Source organism: Drosophila novamexicana, unplaced genomic scaffold (genome assembly GCF_003285875.2).
Source record: "Drosophila novamexicana strain 15010-1031.04,08,12 unplaced genomic scaffold, DnovRS2.1 tig00000137-arrow-arrow-pilon, whole genome shotgun sequence".
Lineage (NCBI taxonomy): Eukaryota > Metazoa > Arthropoda > Insecta > Diptera > Drosophilidae > Drosophila > Drosophila novamexicana.
This window is the reverse complement of record NW_020824777.1, coordinates 682,907-708,455: the sequence shown is the minus strand read 5'-3', so window position 1 is coordinate 708,455 and position 25,549 is coordinate 682,907. Positions and strand designations below refer to the sequence as shown.

Genomic DNA, 25,549 nt, shown 5'->3' with positions numbered 1-25,549 from the left:
AAGTTTGCCCTTTTTGATAAAATAGATTAAATACGTTAGTTAGTTTAATTTAATGGAAAATATGTGGAACTTGGCTAAAGCGTAACAGTAAATCACCCGGCGCTCGGTCAAAAACTAAGTTGTAGTTCAATTAAAAACTTTTGTTTATATCTTGGCTAAGGAAATCTACAACAACGGGCTATACAACAACGGCTATATAAAGATTATATTATAAGGCACAAAAATTTGACTATTTTTATATATATATATATATATATATATATATATATATTTCAGATCAGAAATATATCTTTAAACTCTAATTGTTTGTGAGAGCATTTAAGCTGCGGCATGTTTTCACAACACTTTCTTGTCCGACTTTCTATCTTTATTTTGCGCTGAGACGAGCATATAGCGCATAAGCACGTACAAATCGCATTTCTTAGGCGCTAGTCTTATCCTTTTTTATGGTTCTGTGTGTGTGTGTGTGTGTGAGTGTGTGTGTGTGTTTGCGTGTGCCTGCCTGTAAGTATGCTACGGCAAAAGGCAACGCTTGTTTGGCTGTCAGATTTACTTGTCTACTCTCGCTCTCACTCCCTCCCTCACTCTCCCTCACTCTCATTCTCTCTCTCTCTTTCACATACCGACTCCCTCTGTTTCTCTCTCCCTTTCTCCATTTCTCACGCCCTCTGTATGTGTGTGTGTGTGTGCTATAAATTGACAGCTAAATCTGCAAAAACATGATAAGACAAGCGACATGCCAATGCGGCCAAGGACTACGCCCGCCTGCACCTAGCTCTGCCCCAATGTATCTGCTATCTGTGTTTATATCTGTATCTCATCTATGTGGGCCAGGCCTCTATATCTATTTAACCCAACAACAACAACAACAACAACAAAAACATAACCAAATATTTTGGGCAACTGGCTGCGAAATTGCTTTTCGATTTATTTTTATATGTCTGCCAAGTTGCGAGCATTGTGACAAATTAGTCTTAAGGTTTTGGCCTCTATTGTTATTATTGTTGTTGTTGTTGTTGTTGTTGTTGTTGTTGCTGAGCTGGCAGAATTTTATAAGATTTTTATCAGACCAAAACATGTGCGCCAGCCAAAAAGATAGCACAGTTGGGCTTAGGCCGCGGTTTGTTTTGACAGAACTATTTGTATTTGTTATATATATTTATAATTTATTTACCGAAATATTTGGTTAAATTCAAACAAAATTGCGTTTTCATTTAGTCTCGAAAATAAAAACGCCGGATCACGAGCCAGCCAAACAAACAATTAATATTCATTTAACTTAACTTAACTAAACTTTTTAAAATTATTTTAAATACTTTTTAATTTTTTGGAACTATCTTTCTTTATTTTTTATTTAAGTCTAACTATTTATTGTTTAAATAAATATTGTCAGCTTCTTTATTATTATTAAGTTTAGCTTTATTTTAATTTTTCTGTTATTATCTGGAACAACTTAAATTAAATTTGTATGAATATTTACAATCTACTTATTCTACTGGTAAGTCTTATATACAAATTTACAGTGTCAACTATATAAATCGATCTGGGAGATCTATTGGGTGAGACCTTCGTAGTCTCCTCCGCGTTCGGAGTCCTCCAATTCTGCGCCTATTCAGAAGACGCCTAGCCAGTCGATTAGGATGACTTCTCAGTCGCGCTATATAATTTGCGGCCTGTATATTTATTATGTCCCCGACTTTGGGCACTCCTAAGTCTTTTTCCAAGTCGGAGGTTCTCATATACCAGGGGGCACCAGACAGATATCGGAGCGTTTTTGCTTGGAGCACCCTGATTTTTGAAAGACTGGACTTTGCAGCAATGCCATATACCTGGATACCATAACGCCAGGCGGGAGCTATGCAGGATTTATAAATGGTGACTTTATTTTTCAAAGATAGCGCATTTCTACTGTTCAGAAGCCATCTTAGTTTTCTTATTCTGTTCTTTAGGGTTACTGAAACACTTGTGATGTGCTTGTTAAAGTTCAAGCGTCTGTCTAGGTGCACACCTAAGTATTTGTGGCTGTTGAAGTGCGTCACCAATTGGCCGCGCAAGAAAACTCCCGGACACATGTCCCTCCGTAGCGCATAGGTCACATTGGCGCATTTATTTAAATTAATGCCAATATTCCAGCGCTTGGCCCACATTTCAAATTGGTGGAGATATTGCTGCAGGACGTCGGTAGCTTCGTAGACACAATCGTTTCTTGACAAGATGGCTGTGTCATCTGCAAAAGTGGCGATTGTAAGGTCGTGGGGGTCCGCGACTTCAATTGTAGAGCCAGTGGGCATATCGTAGGTAAAGAGGGTGTAGAGCGTGGGCCCTAGCACACTCCCTTGAGGAACGCCAGCCCCGATGGCCTTCATGTTTGACTCAACTCCATCGAGTACTACCGAAAATGACCGGTTTGTCAAAAATTCTGCACAATTAAATATAGTTGAGGTGGCAGTAAGGGCTTAATTTTGCAGAGTAGCCCATCATGCCAGACTCTGTCGAAGGCTTGTTTTATGTCTAAGTACGCTGCCACTACGTACTCTTTGGCTTCGAAACCCTCGAGGATAAAATTCACCACCCTATTTAGCTGTTCCGGTGTGCCATGAGATTTTCGGAACCCAAACTGAAAGGGGGGAATTTTTTCTTTAATTCTGTCCAAAGACAGCAGTCTCGTAAGCAGACAACGTTCGAATAGTTTTCCGATCGTGGGCAACAAACTAATAGGCCTGTATGAGTCTAGGGACGAGGGGCTCATTCCAGCCTTATAGATCATGCATATTCTCGCCTTTTTCCATTGGCTTGGAACATGCCCCAATCTCAATACCGCATTAAAGATTAACACTAAAAATAGGACTGCTCTGACCGGCAATGCCTTTAGTGTTATGTTGTCGATGCCATCATCGCCAGGAGCTTTTCTTGTCTTAAGTGCTGCTATGTGGTCTGATACTTCGTTGACAGTGATTGGAGCAACTGGGAGGCTTAGCTGGCCTGGGCTCTCCAGTGTGAGTTGAACCCTTCTGTTCATGCTTGCCGAACTTGTATTAAAAGGCTTGAAGCGATCCTCCAAGTCTTCGGCAAATGCATCAGCCCGTTCCTTTGGGGATCTGGCCCAAGATCCATCAGGCTTTCTGATCGGAAATTTGGGGGACACTTGCTGTTTGTGCCTTCTCGTCAGTCTCCATAGGGAGTGACTTGAGGATTCATCTGGAGAAACATTTTCCAAAAAACGGTCGGTTTCCCTTTGTCTATTCAGCTGCAGCAGCTTTTTGACACGGTTCGACACTCTACGGTAGATCCTGTCCACAATTGGATCTCCGGTTCGACAGTACTGCCTTCTAATCCTTCTCTTAATCAGCAGTAGTGTATGGATTGCTGGCGGAAGTCTCACTTGTGGTCGTGAGCTTTCTGATCGGCTTACTGGCGCAGAAATGAGGGCTGCCGAGTGAACCTTGTTCAGGAATAGCGCATATACATCTTCGATGTCTTCTGGTGCAAGTATTTCCAAGTTTAGGTCTAGAGTTTCCTCTAGATCTCGTCGAAAAGCAGCAATGTTGGCTCCAGGAGGCAGCAGACGACCTTTAATTGTTTTGCCCTTTGGAATACAGTCGTAACCAACTACTAGTGGGATATGATCAGAGGATAGCTGAAACTCAGGCCTTATACTTAAGCCATCTGGGTGAAGTCCGTTATAAATAAAGAAGTCAATGGCACTCGGCGTGTAACTTTGGGCAAACGGGAAATGAGTGGCTTGCCCAGTCGCTAGTATTTCAGATGATGAGTTTTGCACCGCGTCCAGTAAGCAGGTGCCTCTTGCGTTAGCTCTAAAGCAACCCCAGCATCTGTTTTTTGCGTTAAAATCGCCTCCTATAAGGAACATTCTTCCTAGTCCGCTAAAAAGTTGCTGGAATTCCATTGCTGACCACGACAGTTGCGGCGGGAGATATGCCGAAGCAATGGTTAATTCACCCCTGCTAGTTGCAATCTGGATGCTGGCCATTTGCAATTTCTCCATCCTTACCGGTTCATTTTGGAAATATTCGATCTCCTGCTTAATAAGCACCGCCGCTCCTCCTCTTGCTCTATCGCTAGGATGATCCGCTTTGTGAATTTTGTAGCCTGGAATAAAGATGGATACACCGGTCTGAAGCCAGGTCTCTGTAATTAGCATCACGTCAATATTATGTTCAGTTAGGAAGTGCTTAAGCTCCTCCACATGCCCAGAGATACCACGGGCATTCCACAATCCGAGGCTTAGTGAATTGTGCATCATTTTTTGGCGTTCAATAGACTCAGACACATTTGTTTTAGGAACTGATTCGTCTCCTGAAGTTCCTTAAACATAGCTTGTAGAGTGTCGACTTTCACAGTGAGTGCTTCTATTGCAGCCTCCAGCCTTGAACTATTGTGGGGTGGGGTATCTTGGTGCTTGGGGGTAGGGTTCCTAATTGACGTCTCTTTATTGAACTTTTCCAGCCCAGTACGCAGAGTATCGGCGTACGAAATATTTCCTCGCACTAAGGTTGCTGGAATGTGTTGCTGACGGTCTTTTTTGCCACTGACATTACTTTTAAGTCCTAGACTTACTTTTGGTCTTCTTTCTTGCGTTCTAGCTTTGAACACATTGCACCCCTTATGCCAAGCCTCATGGTTTCCACCGCAGTTGATACAGCAAAGATTCTCAACCAAGGTTTCTTTGCATTGAGCTGTTGGATGATTTTGAGCACACTTTCCACAGGTATAAGGCCTCATACAGTAGTTTTTTGTATGTCCAAATCCTTGGCATCTGTGGCACAGGATGGCATTCAAATTTTTCTTTGGTATTTCAACCAAGACTCTTTGTCGCCCTATTTGCTTGATTTTCAGCGCATCCTTATTATTAGGCTCGCGAGCCAAATCAATGAAAAAGAAATTATTTTGTATTAGTTCCTCAATAGCTTCACCGTTTTCCTGTTGTTGGGCCTTACGAGGACGAGGATTGTGGATACGAAGGACATTGTGTCCATATCGCATAAACTCCTCTTTAATGCTATCTTCAGGGGTGGTGCTAGCCAAATTGCGGACGATAATCCTGAAGGCCTTGTCTTCCTTCAGTTGGTATGTAAAGTGATGTGCATTATTTTCTTTGAGAAACTGCACTAGGCTTCGATATGAATTCGAGTTTTCAACGTGAACTCTTACTTTTCCTTGTGTTCCAACGTGGAGGGTATAACTATCTGACCCAATGACTGTATCAAGCTCTGCCTCCATCTGGGTCACATTATTTACATTTTCAATGAAGATGGGGGGTGGCTTCCTGGATCTGGGTACTCTGGCTTCTTTTTCCGCATTCAGCTCTACTTCCATCTCTTCTGCCAGTGCCTCGGCATGGGCTATTTCCTCCTCTGTAGGATCATCGTTCTCTTCATTATCCAGTATTGCAAATTGGTTTTTTGAGTTTATTGGGATCTCCTTTAGACGTCTGTCCATCGATATCTGAGATGCAATTAACCTCCCTTTTTTACCATTTGCTTTTGGAAAGCTTGAAGGCAGCTTACGTTTTATTTTGGTCGTCATCCAGCTGAGTGATTTAACTGATGACTTTCCTAGTTCATTGATATTACTTTCTGGTGCGCCTGCAACTACACTTTTGTAGTTAATTTTTGGGATGGTGCACACTCCTCCACTTGAAGTTGTGACAGTGTAGGTAGACGCGTAGATGGAGTTTGTCGACGTCAATGTGCATGTCGTTGCTGCAAAATTGCTACTACTGCACTTAATTGCAGTATTTGAAGCACTTACAGTATTTAGGGAAATCATTTCACGAATTTCCGCAGGTGTAGCGCCAGCAATTCTCATCATTTTAGCGAATTCTGGTCGCAGCTCTCTCGGTTGAGAGGGCGTGGATGCACTAACATCCATGCCCAATGTTGTTTGGCTCAATGTTGTTTTTTTCTTATTAATTTTTCACGAAAATTATAAATTTAATGGTACACAATTTTTATTTTTTTTGATGAAAATTTACCTCTGCGTTTGACAAGCAGTGTTGTAAAAGTGTTGATTGTCAGCTTGGGTTTCATTTGTATGTCCAAAATTAAAAACTTGTTTATTTTGAAATTGAATTCATTTATAAAACAAAGAAATTCGACAATTTTAGTTCCATTTTATATTTTTCAGTTAGGCTAAATATGTTGCTTAACTAATTTTTATTATTTTTTATTTGTTTAAGTACTTCTAAAAAGTATTATTAAAATATGTTAATTGTATACTAACTGTTGAGATTCATTGAACTTAAGTCAAAAATCAATCAAAATATTTTTATGTTTAAAGTAAAATACAAAACAATTACAATTTTATACCCTGAACCCATTAAAAATGGGTATATTTGGTGTATTTGTGCAAAAGCCAAATGTATGTAACAGGCAGAAGGAAGCTTCTCCGACCCCATAAAGTATATATATTCTTGATCAGCATCAATAGCCGAGTCGAACCATGTCCGTCGGTCTGTCCGTCCGTCCGTCCGTTTGTATGAACGCAAGGATCTCAGAACCTATAAGAGCTAGAGAAATTTTAGATGTAGATGCTCCTAGTTCCCGCGCAGATCAAGTTTGTTTCCGATAATCGATAACTTACTCCGTTTCCAAGCAATCGATTTTTGGGCAATTTTGGTAAATAATAAGAGCTAGAGTCACCAAACTTGACATATAGCTTCTAAAATAGAATATATATATGCATTTGATGTTGGAAGAAGAGGGTTCAGGGTATCCCCTAGTCGGGAGCTCCCGACTAGAACCTCTTACTTGTTTTTATTATGAACAGAAAATAGAAAGGAATTTTTTTTAATATTTAAAGGAAATTTCATATGTTTACATTCCATTCCATTATTTAGTTTGGATATTGATTAAAAAAACAAATTTTAGTTTTTGCAAAAATATTTATGATTAAAATAATTGAAAAAAAAACTAACAAATTGACATCCAATATTCAAGCAGCATATGAATTTATAATATAGAAGGGCAACTTCGCAAATTTCAATCTTTAAGAACTTTAAGTTTTCGTATTATAACGAGTCATAGAATATTTTTACCTGTTTTTTAAATTTGTAATTCAATTAAAAGTGTGACAAGCTATAAACTTGACTTAGTTGGAACTAATTGAATAATTAAATAATAAAGATCCGAGTTCGAATCCCAGGTTAGCTTATGGATGTAAACATGTATGTATGTCAAGCAGAACCCAATACAGACATTGTTATACAATAATAATAATAATAATAAAAATAATATATATATATATATATATAATAATAACCAGTTTAATAATAATAATAAAAACAAAATATTAGGAACCTTAATTTAAATGGAAGAAAAAAAAACCATAATGAAATTTTTTATATGTCACACTTAAAAGTTCTTTTTGTTTTTGTCAGCTAGAAAAATCTCTTTAATATCAAGAACTCGAAACAAGATTGCCCCCGCTTCCTCCCCCTACTTACCTAGGGTCTTGGTCCATTGGGCAGTCGGTCGCCAGTCGGGATAGTGTTTGGGAAAGAGTTCGCGTGTCCAGTAGGTGTGCAGGACGACCTTATAGACGGCGAGGCGGTCCAAGGTGCAGCCGGTCTGCGGCGCTGGCTGTGTGGCCGAAGCGGCAGCGGCAACGGCAGCGGCTGCGGCGGCAGTTGCTGGCGGCGTATTTGGCGTGGGCGTGGCAGCATCTAATCTGGCATTCGCATCCGTATAGTAGTAATTGCGATAATTGCCATTCACATTGGCATTTGGATTGCCATTCACAGGAGCAGCATCGAAATCTATATAGTTTTGATTGTCGGCAATTTCCCGTTGTTGTTGTTGTTGTAGTTGTAGTTGTTGTTGTTGCTGCTGCTGCTGCTGCTGATTGGCCACGGTATAGGCATATATGGCCGGATTTGATATGAAGGAGGCGCCATAGCTGCTGCTAGGCTGGGATTGGACTGCAGCAGCAGCAGCGACTGCGGCGAGCGCGCAGAGCGTCGCTGCCAGCAGCTGTTCAAATTTAAATTTCGCTTTCATTTCGCTCGATTTCGAATTTTGGACTCTTCTTTTTTTTTTTTTGTCAACTGCCGGCCGTGCTATTTATAGACTTTGATTATTTCTCTTTAAATATTTTCTATTTTGTTGTACACTTTACATTTGCGGCTGCTTATAAATAAATGCACGCGCACACACACTCGCACACACACACGAACACACAGACAGGCGCACGCACATGTGTAACGCGCGCGTGCTTATTTTTGGGTTCCTTGTTATTTTTCTATTGATATTCACGTGGAAGTGTCGGCGACGTCGTCGCGAGCAATGGATCTAGCGTAAGAGCAAGCGACCAATAGCACCAATAGCCAACCGTCTGCGTGCAAAGTTCGTTGCGTACTGAATTGCTGAGCGCATGTTGCGGCAGTCGCGCGGCGGCACCACGGTCCAATATCGGCAGCATTAACAGTTTCTATGCAGTGAGCGTGAGAGCGGAACGCTTGGTACATTTGCGCTCTGTGTTGGGGAAATTTTGTGTTCTATTGTTGTTGTAGGCGAGCAAAAAACAGAAAAAGCAGCCTGTTGAGCTCTGGCTACAGTTATATGCGTGTTGCTCTTGTTATTAATGTTGTTGTGTGTTGTTGCTGCTGCTGCTGCTGCTGCTGTTGACCTCAAGGCTTTAGGCACATTATTGCACATTTCCCTTTCGGCATTTGAATAGGCAGCGTTAATGAAGCGGTACTTGTCATGCAATTAACGGTAACTGGCAAAGCGCCGGCTGGTATGCAATGCTAACTGTACTTAGCAGTAACAAAAACAACAGCTGCCAACAATGAGCACAATTTTCGATTAAAATCAATTGAAGCACTTTAATTGCTACAATTCAATTAAACAACGCGCTAATGGACAATGCACAGCCAACAACTAACAACAACGACAACGACAATAACAATAGCAACAACAACATAAACAATGAGTTCGATTTTGAGCGTGGGCCTTCACACACACACACACTGACAGGCGCACAGGGGGAAATTCTCGTTAGTTGTGCGTCGAAATTACTTTTCAATTCTTTGCGCATTGTTTGTGGCAGCTTAAGTGGAACTTGTCAAGCCAAAGTTTTAGCCTGGGCGCAAACACACAATTTGGCATTACCTGAATTGGCAACCAAAACTAACTGCACTAAAAGAAATTATTGAAATTGCTGTGTGCCTGTTAAAAAAAAATAAAAAGTGGGAAAAAATTAACAAATCTAATGTCGAATATTTCATCTTTTTTTCCCACATTACCTAAATTGGTAGCCAAAATTAAATGCACTGAGCGAAATCAATATGTTGATAGTTAAAAAAAAGGTGGAAACAAATTGACTGAGTTAAATTTAAGATAAAGATGGGCACTACATCTTTGTTTACCTATATATAACCATAACTTAATTAATGTGTGGGTATTTAAACAAAAAAAAATGTGAAAACATTTGTACATTTCTGAGATTAAGATCTGAGTTTCATCTAAATGATTCTTTGTTTTTAACAAAAATTGTATAGTATTTAACTCATGTTTCTATAAAATATCATTTACATATGTAAACATAAGATTATGGCACCTTTCTTTTATGCTTCCCCTTTTTCTGCTATTTTAAAATTAATTAATTCTTTTAATTAGGACTAGATGTTTATTATATCTGTACAATTATAGCAATTGTTTAAATACTTTTCTAACTTTTAACAAAACAAAAACAAATACATAATTACTTATTTAATATTAAAGTGCTTACATTATTAAATGACACTTGCTTTTCGTTCAGTGTAGTAGCTGTGCCTTCAAAAGCACGAGTCCCACTGTAAACATAATTGCTATTGACTGACACACACACACACACACACACACAGACACACACGCACACAAACATACAGAATTATACTCTAGCCGAAAATGGCTGTTGGGGTCCTTAGAACAATTATGTGTTGCACTTAAACGATTTGTACGTGATGTAGATTGTGTCCTCGACTCCGCTCCCTCCCCCAGCCAGTGCCCCCTCCAGCTATCCACGCAGGACAGTGTAATCCTGTGCACGCTCGCGTGCTTTTGTATGTAAATTATGCGTGCGTGAAATTTATTGCAGTTAATAATAATTGTCCATTTACAATTTGAACGGTCCTGGCTGGTCGTGGCACGCCCCCTGCACCACCTCAGCGCCCACTTGTGGTCAATTATAAACGACAATTTGCTATTTGTCTTAGACAGGTTGGCAGCGCCAGCCAGCCATTGGAAAGGGGGTGTGGCAGCTGTAGCAGATGCCCCTTTGGGGACTTTTATTGTGCCTTAAATGCCGTCCATTAGTTAGTAGGTTTACCGTTTTATGGGCCACAGTTAAATTTATGCTTATTATGTGCTAATGTTTCTAATGTTTGGCTTGTGCTTTGTTTACCAAATGTCAAACATAAATATTCCTAAGCTAATAAAGCCGGTTTAATTGAGGCTAGGTATAAAATTAAGAAAGGTAGAGTATATAAGCTCAATAGAAATGTACCAAAAAGCAAGCTAAGGAGTAAATACGCTCGTAACCAAAGAAATATGCTACACAACTTTTAAATAAATATATTAAAATATTTGGCATAAAACCTACATTTCAACTGTTAACAATTGCATGGGCCACCACTGTTTGGCGATGTCTGAGCAATTATAAAGGGAAATTGCGCTCAATACTTACTCTCCGCACTGCCACTGCACAGGCGCAAGTTCTCTCACTCTCTCTCTCTCTCTCTCGGTCTCTCTCTCCTACTGCCTCTGCCAGCTGCTCTCCCACACCTGTGCACACACACTCACACATGCACGCGCGGCATTGCGTTTCATTGAGCAAAAATAAAATCATGAAAAAAAATGCTCGCATATTACACGCAAATGTACCGTACAGCTGAGTTGAAAAAACACACACACACACATACACTGATATAAACGCACACTAGCATAAGCACAAGCAGCGCCAATGAGCTTTGGCGCTGGTTTTGATTTCCGCTTTCATTTATTTGACTTGTATGCACACACTTACACACATACACGTACACACACAGCTGTCAAATTCCTAATAAAGTTGGCATTTGCCAAACAGAGACGCAGACATGCAGACAAACAACAACAAAGCAACAGCATAAACCGATGTCGACCCCCCGCACCATGCTCCCGCGCCGATCACACCCGCGCACACCCCTGCCAAGTTTGTTGTTGCCGCTGCTTTTATTGAACGTTGAACAAAAAGCAACCAAATGCAACATAAGTGCACGAAGAGAAGAAGAAGAAGCAGAAGCAGAAGCAGCGGCAACAGCAGCAGCAGCCGTGTCCTGGCATACGTGTGCATTTCCCACCTGGGACACCTTACATTTGCATAAAAAAAAAGAGTAGAAAACTAGGGCTTTTTTTTATTGTTCTTCTACTTTTTATTGCTGCGCGTTTTTTAGTTGATTTGCGTTGTTTTATTTCGCTTTATCCAATTTGATTTTCTTTGTTTTGTTTTTGTGGCACTGCAAATAAATAAATCCACTCAAAATAAATGCAACCACAGCAACAGCATCAACAACAGCAACAACAGCAACAACAACTGCAAATGCATCGCTGGCTTGTGACGTCACAATTCATATTGTTGTTTTCATGGACTATGCTCTGTTATGTTTTACAGTTATTTATGCCAGGCAGTCAAAAGCTTAACAGCTTCAGCTGCTGCTCAAAAAGACAACAACATAAACTACTAAGTTCTCATCATGCCTGTTTATGTGTGTGTGTGTGCGAGCGAGAGGTAGAATATTCGGTACTTTGTTGTTTTTGGTTGGGCATGTTCTTTTACAGTTTTTATTGGCATTTCAATTTTTGCAAATTCGATTATGTTGGGTATTTTTGCCTTTTATGTTTTTGCTGCAAATTCGATTGGTTTTTACCGTATTATTTACTATTTAGTTGTGTATTTGGGTTACAAACGATTTTCCTGCGTTTCTTTGGGTAAACATGAATTTGAATGAATAAAATGACTTTTAAATGTTGACATATGTATATTGATTACCGAATTTTTGTGAAAAAATCCCAGAGCTGAATAGCATATTGTACGTTTTCATATGCGAAAAGTTTTTATCAACTATTTAGCTTCGGCACGCCGAAGATTTAATATCCTTGCAGAAATTACCCTTCTGCAGACATGTAAGAGTAATATGTTAAGTGCAACTCGAGCTTGAAATGTCTTTGAAAACATAATATGAGAACCCACTACCCCACCGATCTTTACTATGGCAGCTTTATGATTAAGTGGACCCATGTTGATTAGATTTTCCATATATATATATGAGGATCATAATGATTCCATATCAGAATCAAATTGACGGACGGACGGACAGACGGACATGCCCATATCAATTCGGCTGCAGATACTGATCAAGAATATACATTCTTTATGGAGTCCTTGTATGCGTTACACATTTCATGACAAAGTGCGAATAGCCTCTACAAGGGTATACAAATATATGTAAACAGTTTACCTGAACCTCTCATGCAATGTTCTGCATATTTAAGCTTTTAATATATTGCTAAATTCTGATTCATGCCCTTCAAATCACAATCAAATTGTGTAATATTTTTGAACATAAATATAACGAATATTCTAATATCAGCAGAATTTTGTCGGGCGTGTTCAGCACGATGTAAGCTTTCAAATTTGGGCAATTTGTTTAAATGGATTGCAAATATCGATAACATTTGACTGAAAAAGTAAACACTTTTTCGGAGGAATTTCGCCAAAAATAACTTAAAGCCGCTTTTAATTAATTTTAGTTATTTCTGGCAGTTTTTCATGTTATTGTCAAGCACTGTTGATATTAACTAAAAATAACAAATATTGTTATGTAATTGAAAATCAACTTAATCATATTAAATGTATTGGCTTATGTATTTATGTAATGCATTGAATAAAACAACAAAGCCCGAGGAGCTCTTATAGGGGCTAGCTTTTAATTGGCAATTAACAGAGGAATTTCATTTCAACTTTTTACACTTATTTTCAAAAAAATAAAAAAATAAAAAATTCCCTTTACAAAAATAACTTTCTGAAATATGAAAAGTGAATTGTTTTTTGTTGACTTTAAAACAATTTAATTGACGTGTAAATTAACTGGCTTTACGGTTGAATATGGTTTATGCAACGCTAGGATCGATTATGATGTGCTGTTTTTTTATACCCTGAACCCATTAAAAGGGTGTATGTCACAGGCAGAAGGAATAATCTCCGATCCCATAAAGTATATATATTCCTGATCAGCATCAATAGCCGAGTCGATCTAGCCATGTCCGTCTGTCTGTCTGTCCGTCCGTCCGTATGTATGAACGCAAGGATCTCAGAACCTATAAGAGCTAGAGACTTGAAATTTTAGATGTAGATGCTCTTAGTTCCCGCGCAGATCGAGTTTGTTTCTGATAATAACTTACTCCGTTTCCAAGCAATCGATAAAAATCGTTATCGATATCCTGTTTTTTGGGCAATTTTGGTAAATAATAAGACCTAGAGTCACCAAACTTGACATATAGCTTCTAAAATAGAATATATATATGCATTTGATTTTGGAAGAAGAGGGTTCAGGGTATCCCCTAGTCGGGAGCTCCCGACTAGAACCTCTAACATTTCTTTTTTAATGCAACAGCAAAAAGTTTTGTGGCCACAAGAAAAAAAAAACAACTGCATTTACATTATTTTAGTTGGGCAAAGCGGAAAAAAATCATCAAAAAAAATAAAAGGCCAGGCAAAGCTTTGAAAATGATGAGCATTAAAATGTTTCATAACGCTAAATTTAAGTTGCAACAGAAAAACGCGTTTAATATTAAGGTAAAAAGCGTTGCCCGAGTGGGCGAAAGAGTGCGAGCGACAAGGAGGAGAGAGGGAGTGGGGGACGGTGGGTGAGGGGGGGTGAGGGGTCACAGCCAGTGTGCATTTTAATGAAATGGCAACTGATTTAAAGCTCTGTCCCAAAAACCAGCCAACTGTGTGCGTGAGCGTGCGCGCGCGTGTGTGTGTGTGTGTGTGTGTGTGGCAACAGGTCTGAGTTACATTTTCATAGCATACTTTTTAGCTGCGCCAAAATGCGTTATGCATGAGCACTTGCAACTGCAGCCGGCCAGAAGCCAGCGCCTGACACAGTTAGGCATCAAATTATGACAGAAACACGCCCGAAAGTGTTCCATCCACCAAACACCAACCACCACCCACCACCCAACACCTGCCGCCCCGTCTGTGGGTAAAGGCGCTGCAGCTACATTTAATGACTTTTGCATCTCTTTCGGCGCCTTTCTTGCTCGCTCGCTTTCTCTTTAATTTGTGCGCACTCACTTCAAAGCGACGTCAAAATTTATGCAATTAATGTGCCGCAATGCATTTCCCATGCACTTTGACACTCGCACAAATTTTCCACTTTTTCCTCGCTTTATTTTCAGCTCTTTCTTGTCTTCTTTTTTTGTGTGTGTTTGTGGCTGCTGCCAAATAAAAGTGGCCAAATTAGCTTTGGCCCAAAGTGGAAGCCAAGCGCGTCTCTTCACCAAGGACCGAGAGTGACAGCATTTGCGGATTCAGGATTCAGGTCTACGTGATCCCCGTTTTAATTAAGCGTGTGGCGCCACCCACTGCTGCCACCACTGAGCAAACTTTGTAAGCCTAGCCTGGCCATTATCCCACCCCTTAACTCCTGCCAAATGTGCAACAGCAACTGCAAGCGGCATTAAGCTGCCCACACGCTCCCTCCAACTATCTCACTATCTCTCTCTCTCTCTCTCTCTCTCTCTCTCTCTCTCTCTCTCTTTCTCGCTCTCACACCCTCTCTGTATTATCTGTGCAGCCCTACGCGCTGCCATTTGTTCGCCCTTAAAACGCATTTGTGGCTTTGTTTATTACTCTCGCAACTTGTTGTTGTTCTTGTTTGGACCAAAACGAACATGGCCAACAAGTTTTGTCATTTGCGGTTAGCCAGAAATTTCGTTGTTGTTGGTTGTGTTTTTATACAAAACCTATCTGCTACCTACATAATTATATATATATATATATATCTATTTAGTTACTTTTCGGCCCCTAATTAACTTGTTCGTGCTGAGCATAACCTTTTATAGAAAAGGCAAAATCAATTTAAATAATTTTATATAAAATTTGTGTTTTTACATTTTAATAATTTCATATTTTTAACAATCTCTGGTAGATATTTCAGCATAACACTCATAAATTATAGAATACATATGAAATGATTTGAAGTTAATAGCAGAGCTGCCTTCGCTTGGAAAACGTTTAAATATGGCAGACAAAGAAGAAATTAAAAATAATTGTTTTCTAAAGATCTAAAGCGGGAAAAACTAAAATATGAGAGAGAGAGGAAAAGATACAAAGGCAAGAGAACGAAAGAGAGAAACAGAAAAACAGAGAGCGCGAGAGTAGGAGCTAGAGTGAGCTGGTGGAAAGAGAGAAAGAAGGAGAAAGCGGCAGATAAAGATAGAGACGGAAAGACAGAGATAGAGAAAACAAGAGAGAGAAAATGAGAAGAAAGAGAGAGGGAGGGAGGGAGTGGGCTAGAGAGATTAATTAAAGATAGAACAAGATGCACACAGATAGGCAAAAGGTGGGAAAAACAACAAAATAAATATGAAAATTAAACATTTTAAAGCTATAATTTTTAAAATAAGTAATCGCTATTTTCAGAACAATAAGTCTAATAAAAAAGATTTCCAAGGCAATTGCTTTTAAATAAAGAGTATTTGTAATCCGAGTAAAACACAAATATTCTTTGAACTAAAAAAAAAGACTGACATCCTCTTGACTGACTTACAGATTATGGTTAAAAGGCATCTCTTTGTCAGAGCCCTTGTATTAAATGCCGCTGAGGTTATGGATATATTGGCGCATTATAATTAATTGAATTAAAACGATGACACAGCAAATCGCATTTGTCGATTGTTAAATTTCAGCCGCCGCATAATTATCGAGCATAATAGAAAATGCGTTTTTGCGCCCATTTCCTGAATTTCGCAGTAACAACATTTTCCGCCTGCTTCAATCTAATTGAAATTATGCAATTTGCGGTCAACCAATTGAGCAGCCAATGGACAACATGACTACAACAACAACAACAACAGCAACAATAACAACAACAAGAGCAAATCCTTTACGCGTGCATAAATAATTTTTAATTGATTTCCGATGATTTTGATGGCAGTTAATGAAATCAAAGAGACAGACAGCAAGAGACAGAGAGTGAGAGAGAGAGAAAGAGAGGGAGACAGCAATTGAATTAATTATGTTTTATTTTAAATGAAATTATCATAAAATAGATCAAGGCGCTTGGGTTTGTTGCCAGCGGGCAGGGGAATGTTGCGTCATCAGCATGAAAACATAAAAAACGAATAAATAAATTTAACATTTATTTGCTGAAATCATAAAAATGAAATACACATAATCGCGCACAGTTATGCATAGCTTTGTGTATTTATATATTTATGCTTGTTTTGTTTTGTTAGCGCCATGAAGGAACCAAAACGAAACGAAACGGAACGGAACGGAACAGAACACACAGAATGCCCCACGACGACGACCCATAAAGATCCACAAAGAATAACATTTCTGACAGCCAACAAGACAAACAGCATAAAACAACAGGCAAGTGAAGCGAGGGATGCTGCCAGACTATAATATACCCTGTAGGTAAAGTGGAAATATATGGGCAGATAAATATATATTGCAACAAGATACATCACGTTTGTCGAACCAAAATCTTCAGTCTATATTGACTCCTGAACAAGAAGAGCAAGCTTTCTCTAAACTTGCAGGCTTTGGCCCACTTGTGGATGTACGGCATTCCGATCTGCCATATACTAACTATTGTATTTCCTTCACTTCATAATGTTTTGTGTTTTCTGAGATTATTTGATTGCAACCGAATTAAAAAGTTTCTGGCATATGAAGAAACAAGACGAAGTTAAATATAAATTGTGAAAAACTTATATTTGGGCCTTGTTATAATAATAATAATAATATAATATATAAATATAGCACTGAATTTAACTACTTATTTCTAGTTTCTCTCTAGCCAACCCCCGTGGTTACATACCCACACACAGAGCACAAAATACCCCACTTCTACACCTACTTTACAGGGCATAGGAACGACAGCATATTTAGAAAGTTTATGACCAAACACACATATTCTGTCTGCATATATATCTGTGTGTGTGTGTGCGTTTGTGTGTATATTCGCTGTATATTTACTTGAAACTTTAAATAACATTAATTATGCGCTAAGCCCTTCAAAACTGACAAATTTTTGACGTTGCACTGGATTAAGTCACATTTAGCGGACGGACACGAGACATTCGACAAGTGGCAAACGAATTTTTAATGAACTCACGACCACACACCTCACATGCTATATAGTTGTGTTTGTGTGCGTGTGTGTGTGAGTGTGTGTATTAAGAAAATGTGGACCACGAAAGCCTCTAAGTATTGGAATTGCCTTTAAACTAAACTGAATATTTGGCTGATCGAAAATTGACATTTTATAATAAAATTTAATTAAATATCTCTTCTATTTACTTTAAATTAATTTACTTATTTTCAATTTATTTAATCAAGCAATTAGCTGCCTTTTGAGATTTCGAAATGTATTAAATTAAGTAAATATGATTATAAATTATATATATACTTAGTTTACAAACAGTTGGATTGTTGCCTTCTAAAAGCACGAATAATTATAAACAAAGCTAAGCTTCACCACACTTATGTGGAAAGTTGAGGTGAGAATGGAGGCTTTGGCTGTGATAACAGCATTAAGAGTGCTTTAGTGGGTGTAGCACGACTAAGAGATACCCTAAGCTCAGCGCTGAGCGCTCTAGCTTAAGTTTGGCTTTTATAGGCCGATCTTTCTGCAATTTTCAAGACATAAATATGAAATCCGAATATGCTTAAATACCAATAGATCAAGTGTATACCTCTGTACTCAATGGGAAGCAGAAAAAGTATTCAAAATGTAATATTAGTAAGCCCCGACATAATGAATATCACGATCAATGACTTCGTCAAGACGGTCGGATATCAGACTCCGCGCCTGAGGCGCAAGATCAACAGTTTTGGGGCTTAGTCTTGGTCTTTAAGTCAGCTTTTGATAGAGAATAGAGCGACGCCATCGTGCGCATAATAAAATTATTAAACTTACTCAGAGAAAGCAACTTTTCTTAAGTTATATTCAATTAAGAGCATAAGGTACAATACATACAAAAATTTGGTGTGTGTAGCTCTTCAAGACAGGTTATCGTTATCGATTTTATGGAATTATCAATTATCTCAAAAAAATTCTTTTTCATTTTCGAAGCCTACATTAAAAACTTTCAAGTATCTAGCTCTTATAATATCTGAGAACGGACATATTGAGGACCAAAGGAGCAGTCAGATATGGAACAAGGGCTGCTGATCAGGAATATATATATACTTTATGGGATCAGCCTTCTGTACATGAATGCATGCATACATGCGCACAAAACTAATTCAATTATTAGTCTGCCACTTTCAATGGGATTTCTAGCACCTCAAAGTACACATTTCACGCAAATTTCACGTGGCAAATAAATTAAAATGGCAAACTGAATTTATCCAACAGCTCGGTGGCAATTCGCATTTCGCTCAACTTGCATAAATAGTTTTCATTATGAATTTAGTTTTTGCCATCGGGTTCATTGCTCATCTTTCGCTCAGGAATGGACCTCCACTGATGGCACAGCTTCTGGGGCGCCTTGACATTGTCGGGGCGGCACTTTTCGTGCGAGTAAACAAGCACTTCATATACTGCTCAGCCTCATTAAGTCAGTCAAAAGTGCGGGCACTCAGCACATGACATTAAACAAGCTAACCTACTAATGCCCCCAAACACCCGCCTGCCAGACAGCCTAGCAGCTCTTTGTATTGGTCTGTCCAATGCTGTAGTTTCTTCTTTTTTGCCAGTGGCGCATAAAACTTAAAGAAAGTTTCAACTTTGCATAGGAATGGGCTAGAGATAGTCGCGTGACGTATTTCTTGCTCACGATACGAAGAAAACTTAACTATAAACTTGGCACTGCAAAACCCTAAATGAACTTTTATAACACTTAACAGCCTAACAGAATAATATAAAAAGCTTTGAGATCCTTTGCTGCCCTTCGGAGGACTTAAGATCGCTTCGCAATTATTTATGATGCTTTACAACACCGTCGAACGCTAAAAAAACCCTATAAAACACTACACCAACATTGCATACACTACACAACTATTTACAACACTATAGGATACTATATCACTCAGCACTATACAACACTACACGCAACTTTATAAGTAATAGAAAAATATCGATATATATCGATAGACTGAAGGTTCTCTATCAAGTAGCAACATTCTCTGGCTAGGATTTTCTTTGATAAAAGCCCATTTTTGGAGTCACGTGTCTTCGTGTCACGCGTGACAATCTAGGCACACATTTCGACCATCGCCAGCCCAGACACAATGTTTCATTCGCAACAGACATATTGTGCGTGTGTGCGTGCACCCCAAAACTAGCGTGTCTAATGAGCAATTCAAAAGTTTGCATTTTCATTTTCGTTTTCCCTTTTAAGTTTTCGTTTTTCCGCACACTTTCCACGCATCGTGTTGTTGTCATCTTGAACAGACCCTCGTTCGCCTACTAGACGCCCAGTTGACAGCTTGAGAGCTAAATTTTCCAACGCTGCGCGCTGGGATCATCTCGGTCAGAGCTAATAGGCCTCCGACTCAGATGCGAAAATAGTTTTCCAACCCACAGCACCCACTCCCTGCCCTGCCCTGCCTCCCGCTAGCATCTCGAGTCTCTGAGTGAGTGATTCACGTCAACTAAGGCATGATTCTATGGAGCTAAATGAGTTGTCGTTTTTATTTTCATGAGTGGGCGTCTGCTTGGCCGGGGAAGTGGGCGGACGGTGGGTTGGTGTCGTGGTGCACGGATGCGACTCTTGTACGCTCTTGGCAATGCTTGAAATGTGCTTGTGGCACAGTGAAAACTCGTCAAGTTGGCTAAAAGCTTAAGTAATTAAAGAGCTGCAGGCAATCGTGAGCTACAACTGAAGCAGTCACAGCAGAATATGTGGCGGGAGGGTGGGGGTCAAAGGGTTCAGGGAAGTACATCTAATAAATTACATTTTGGTAGCATGTTCGTGTAGGGAATACAAAAGCTAAGAAATAAAAATGACAAAAATTGTATAGCAATAAATAATTAAATTAAATAAATGAAAATTGATAGAAGTGTTGAAATTCGCAACACGTTTAAGCTTTGATATAAACTGGCAATTCAAGCAACGATTTTTCAAATTATATTCACATTTTGAATTGTAAACATTTTATATGTTATAAACAGTTTAGTTCCAACTGGGAGATCGATATCATTTATTGTCTTCACTGTACTTTCATAAAGCACAACGTCTGCGCTAAAATTTTACTTGGCGGATTTAATATTAAATATTTGAGTGTCACTTTTCTCTTTTAGCCCCAGGCTGCTCGCACTTTTCAATGTTGAACGATTCGAAAATATTTGTGCTTAATCTGTAGCTGCAGCTACTGATTAAATATTTGTGAATTTTCGTAGCAGCTTTATTTATTTTTCCAGCCAACAAGAAGATGTAGATGCACAAGAGCTGCAAACAAATTTAATGACACATTTTTTTTTTGCAGAAGTATGCAATAAGAAATCAGCGCAAGGCGCTTGCTTAAATATTAATAGACATACCCTGGGAATAGAAAAGCAATGTGATGGGGTATGCTTGAACTATGCAAAACTATGTAACAGTCGGATCATTTTACGTTAATTAAGGCCTAATTAAAGAGAATTGAATAAGGTTAGCAGCTGAATAAATTTCAAGGGGTTTCTGATAAGGTATCTCTTTTTAAGCTCCATTTGGCATTTTGTATATACAGCTGAATATTCAACGAGCTATTTCCAAATTTAATACACAGGTTATTTAAAAGTCGACCATGTTAAAAAAAATACATATATAACCTTCCGCAAACCTTACAAACTTCCCGCTCAGGCTAATTTCCAGGGTATTTACCTACCAAGCTTAACAACTTCATTTATTAATTTTCTGTTTACACTTCATTTAAATCTGAAAGTGAACCTTAGGCTGCATCGAGAATTGATATACTGGGTATCTCACAGAAGTGCTCTATCTTGTCTCATATATTCCATTTTCTCTAAATTTGTATGAATTTTATTTTTAGATAGCGACTGCTGTAAGAGTTGTTGGCGGCAGGAGAGGGCCAAGATGCCGTGCATTGGATTATAGGAAATTTCTTGGAATTATGTGGGGCGACTAAATGAAGCGCAGAGCTGGAGCTGGAGAGGGAGACTTCTCAAGACCAGAGAGTCGCGAGTGCCGCGACTTTTTGTACTGGCAGCCAGTTACCTGGCGCATGTTTCGTGCCGCAGTTGCTTTTGCCTTTCAGCGGCAATTTTTAGCATTTTAATTGCCTTGGCAGGCTAATTGCCAGAGCTTCTGTACAAGTTGCCCCTCCACCCTGGAAAACTACTTTATGTTGGATAGCCCCTTGCTGGTAACTGTATTGATATTCCGTTCCGAACGTTTTTGGGCTAAAAATAAAACGTTCGCAACTGCCAGTGACAAGTGGGGCAGAAATGAGAGCTGCCACAGTTGCTTCACAAAGGCGGCTGTCATTTCGTTTATTGTTGTTGACTTTTTGCAGCGACCAAAAAAAAAAAGAGGACAAGTCAAGTCGGGAGTGCACGACTAGCAGATAGGTACATAAAGACATATAAGCATACACACACGCCGCGGCTCTGCTGCTGCTGAAACGCATTCTTGTTTATCTTCGGTGCGTAGATCGATATTTCCAGATCGATATTTATCGATCACATGACTTAGGGCAATATACATTTTACCTGTATATACTATAAGTGAGCCCACATTGGCGTACCTACATCTTATAATACTTAGTTTATGCTTAAAAAACTAAGTCACCAAAACAAAATATATCGATATTATAGAAATTGGAAATCTACCTATGACAAATGGGGAATATCTGTATATACTACACGCGACCCCATATACCAAGTTAAGTGTTTCTAGATCTGTTCGTCCTCTAGATATTAAAAAAGAAACTAAGTCACAAAATCGACATTTATCGATGAAATGAAAATTGGCGTTTATCCTTAAAAAGAATGATAAGCCATCATCTACATATGGCATAGAGAAATATACATTTAAAAATAAAACTTCCCAGCTTTTGTAGCTGCCCAGATTGACGCGATCACATGACACAGGTGGACTCGAATCGTCGCCGTAATCGGGAATACATACACTAAATGGGGTCGTTACATGCATTTACAGCAAAACTTTATACCCTATTTTACACATTTTCACTGCGTGCAGGGTATAAACAGAAATGATATTTTGTGCAGCAGCGTTAAGCGCCTCGTGTGCGCATAGAGTCACGTTTGGGGCATCAGGCACAGGCGGTGCCACATTTTGTGCCCAGCTACAAAGTTCGCAGCACGCAGCAAATGATTTGGCCAAAAACTATTTATTGAAAATTATGGTGTAATGTGCAGTCAGCCAGCTCTCTGGCTCTCTGGCTCCCCCAACAATGCTTTTGATATGGGTTCTCGCTTATCGCCAGCTCAAAGCCAGTTCCAGTATTGCGAAAACTGTTGCGGAAAATGTCAACTGAATTCATAAAAAGGAAAATGCTTTCAATTGGCTGTTGTAGCTATTGAAAAGTGCGTGAAAACTGTTGTTCCTCCGCCAATCCCTACAATCCCTCCAATCCATCCACTCCCTTCTCCAACATAGTGTACTCTTATCGATTGTTGGCATCTGGCACCCGCCCTCATTTTGGCCAGGTTCAAAAATAAATATATTTGTGTGTCACATGCTTTGGTCATTTGAAATGAAATTGGTTTCACTGGAAACTCATTAGCGGTCATTTTTTTCACAGCCAATTTTCTTATTGTTTATCTAATAATAAAAGGGAATTCATTAAATATGCATTTGGCGAGATTTTCCAAGAAACTCAAGTTGTTTAGGTATCGGAAAACATAACTCACAGCTTGAAAGTAATTAAAACTTAATTGGATATTGCACAAAATAATTATAATCGAAATCTTTGCAATAAATCCAAATTCAGAACCCATGTCTTTGCCAAAGGTCGAAGTACTATTTGAAAAACCAATCCAGCCTTCTCCCAATCAAAGTGCATTTGTCCCCAGATTTAGTATAGGCGAATTTCATTAGGATCTGAGTCTAAACACCGAAGTTAATTAAGGCATTCTTCAAATCCTTATCCAATCTTAATCAAATTTTCAGGGCCTAAGAAAACACACAAAAGTTTTTGCATTCCAAATCGCAAGCTTTTTTCCTCCAAGAATGTATTTTTACAATTTTGACAGGAAAAAGTGAAATATTTTTTAAGTGTATTATACCAAATTTAAATGAGAATATATTTTACAACTCGCAAGTCTCTAGCTTTTGCGTTTACCAGAAAATGTATATAATATTATTTGATTTAGGTTTGGATTTGGTTGTTCTTTATTAAACTGCCCGGTTTAAGTTTTGCTTAATTATAAAAATAAAGTTCCAAGCTTTTGCCGCCTTGAATACGTTTAAATAATAAGCACTGTTGACGCTTAATTATATGGACTAGCAAAAAGTAGACAAATTCACTCGCACGAATAAGAAATTAACTCTTTCGAGGCAAGAAACTCCTACATGTCTAGTTTTAATTACCTTATGAAGAGTTCCACATAAATTGTTAAACCCCTAACAAATACCTGAATCTGCCCACAAATTAAGTTCTCAATGTCAGCCATTGCGTGCCACATGAGTCATGCGGCACGTGGCATGAGGCAAGCATACACGAGTGGAATTGTTTGTTTTAATTGCTTCCTTTTGGTTTGCCTGTTGTTGACAAATGTGCATTTAATTTATGCAGTTGCTTTTGCCCTGCTCGAGGACTTAAAATGTTTGCCAGCATTGAAAGCGATTCCAATGACGGGCCACGCCCGCCAGCCCAGAGTCAAAGCCCCAATCAAAGCGAAGGCGCCACCGCCTTGAAATACAATATTTTGACAGCTTGTGAAATTTGAAGCTAAAAATTTTTGCTTTATTACAAATTTCTCGTCCGCCTTGCAGCGAACGCGCCGAAACTTTTCGTTGGTCATAATGGGAAGGCAGGGGCGGAAGTTGAGGGGCGCCGTTTGTCGCACACATTGGGTCAAGTTGTCAACGCCACAGTTGCCACGTTTCTTTTAAGCCACCCGGTGGCAACCACCCAGCCGGCAACTTGTCGCCGCTTTATTAACTGTCAATCTGCGCTTGTTTTTACTTCCATTTTCCTGGGGCTCATACATTGCTCTTTTAGAGGTTAGACATGGGGTACAAGAGCCAATGCTGCATTGTTTGTGACATTTGAAAAGAAGTTAGAGTATCTAATAGAAAACGAAGCAAGGGGAAATATTGTAGATATCTTATGCCTGGAGAGCTTGTGTTGCAAAATTCCAGAAAAGATGAAAAGAAAAGAAAATAACATAAGATTAATATGGACAAGTATGTGAGGTAAACGGAGGTAATAAATTCCTAAGAGTTACAAAAGAATACAAGAACTTGGTAAACAAACAGACCGTTTTTTTATGTATTATTTAAGTTTAAATATAAGTACTTAAATAATGAAAGGGTATTCATACAGAGTATTCATATAGCGACTTGAGCTCTCTGTCAAATTTCGTCAAGGTTTTTTCCTAGTAGCAGCTACTTAAATTGTTTTGCCTGATGCTGTTTAATTTTATATATGACAAGACCTAGCTGTCTTCTGGAATGTTTACCGCGCCTGTAAACTGTTATTTGTAGCTGTTGTCTCCTGTTGCGCCTCACAGAACATGTAATTTAATATAGTATATGTAGTCATGTTTTGCAAAAACAAGAAAAACATATTTGAAAATAAGTTTGAAGGTGTTCTATGTGGGGCATATGGCATATGGCAATACCCTAACAAAATGCACATGCTTTCAGCCTTTGTGTACAATTTGATTGAGGCGGGCCGTGGCAGGGGCAACGGGAGCCTGCATAACATTTGTGCCATTAACCCAGTTGGCCTCAGCCCCAGAGTTGGTTGATGCAACATCAAAGCGACAATTCTGATGGTGCTCAAATGCGTTGAGTGCGAATACGAGTGTCGGCACTCTGGGAGTCCGCAGGGCACGTCCAAGCCCAAGCCCCAAACTCATCCAACCCAGAGGCTCACGGCATTGGCCCTGCGCAAACAATGGACGTGCATATTGAAGTGCATGACACAATTGCGGACAGCAAAATAAAAGATGACAAAATATAGAAAAAACTAAATAAATACAAATACAAATACAAATACAATAACATGCATGCACACAGAGAGAAACAATGCGAGGCCAAATGAAAAGCGTACAAGATGTTTCTTCTTCTATTTTTCACAACGACACAGCACAAAAACAAATTGCATACAAATACATTTTATCTGTTGTTGCACTTGTGAA

The 25,549-nt window shown here is 39.1% G+C and overlaps 1 protein-coding gene across 1 annotated transcript in view; it reads right to left on the bottom strand.

Moving 5' to 3' along the window:
- Positions 1-8,334, bottom strand: part of LOC115758257 — a 65,731-nt gene extending 57,397 nt beyond the window's left edge. Inside the window, exon 1 of the mRNA XM_030698812.1 lies at positions 7,466-8,334. Coding sequence (XP_030554672.1) covers positions 7,466-8,018 — 553 coding nt within the window. The 5' untranslated portion in view covers positions 8,019-8,334. The remainder of the gene's footprint in view (positions 1-7,465) is intronic.
- Positions 8,335-25,549: the final 17,215 nt, after the last annotated feature.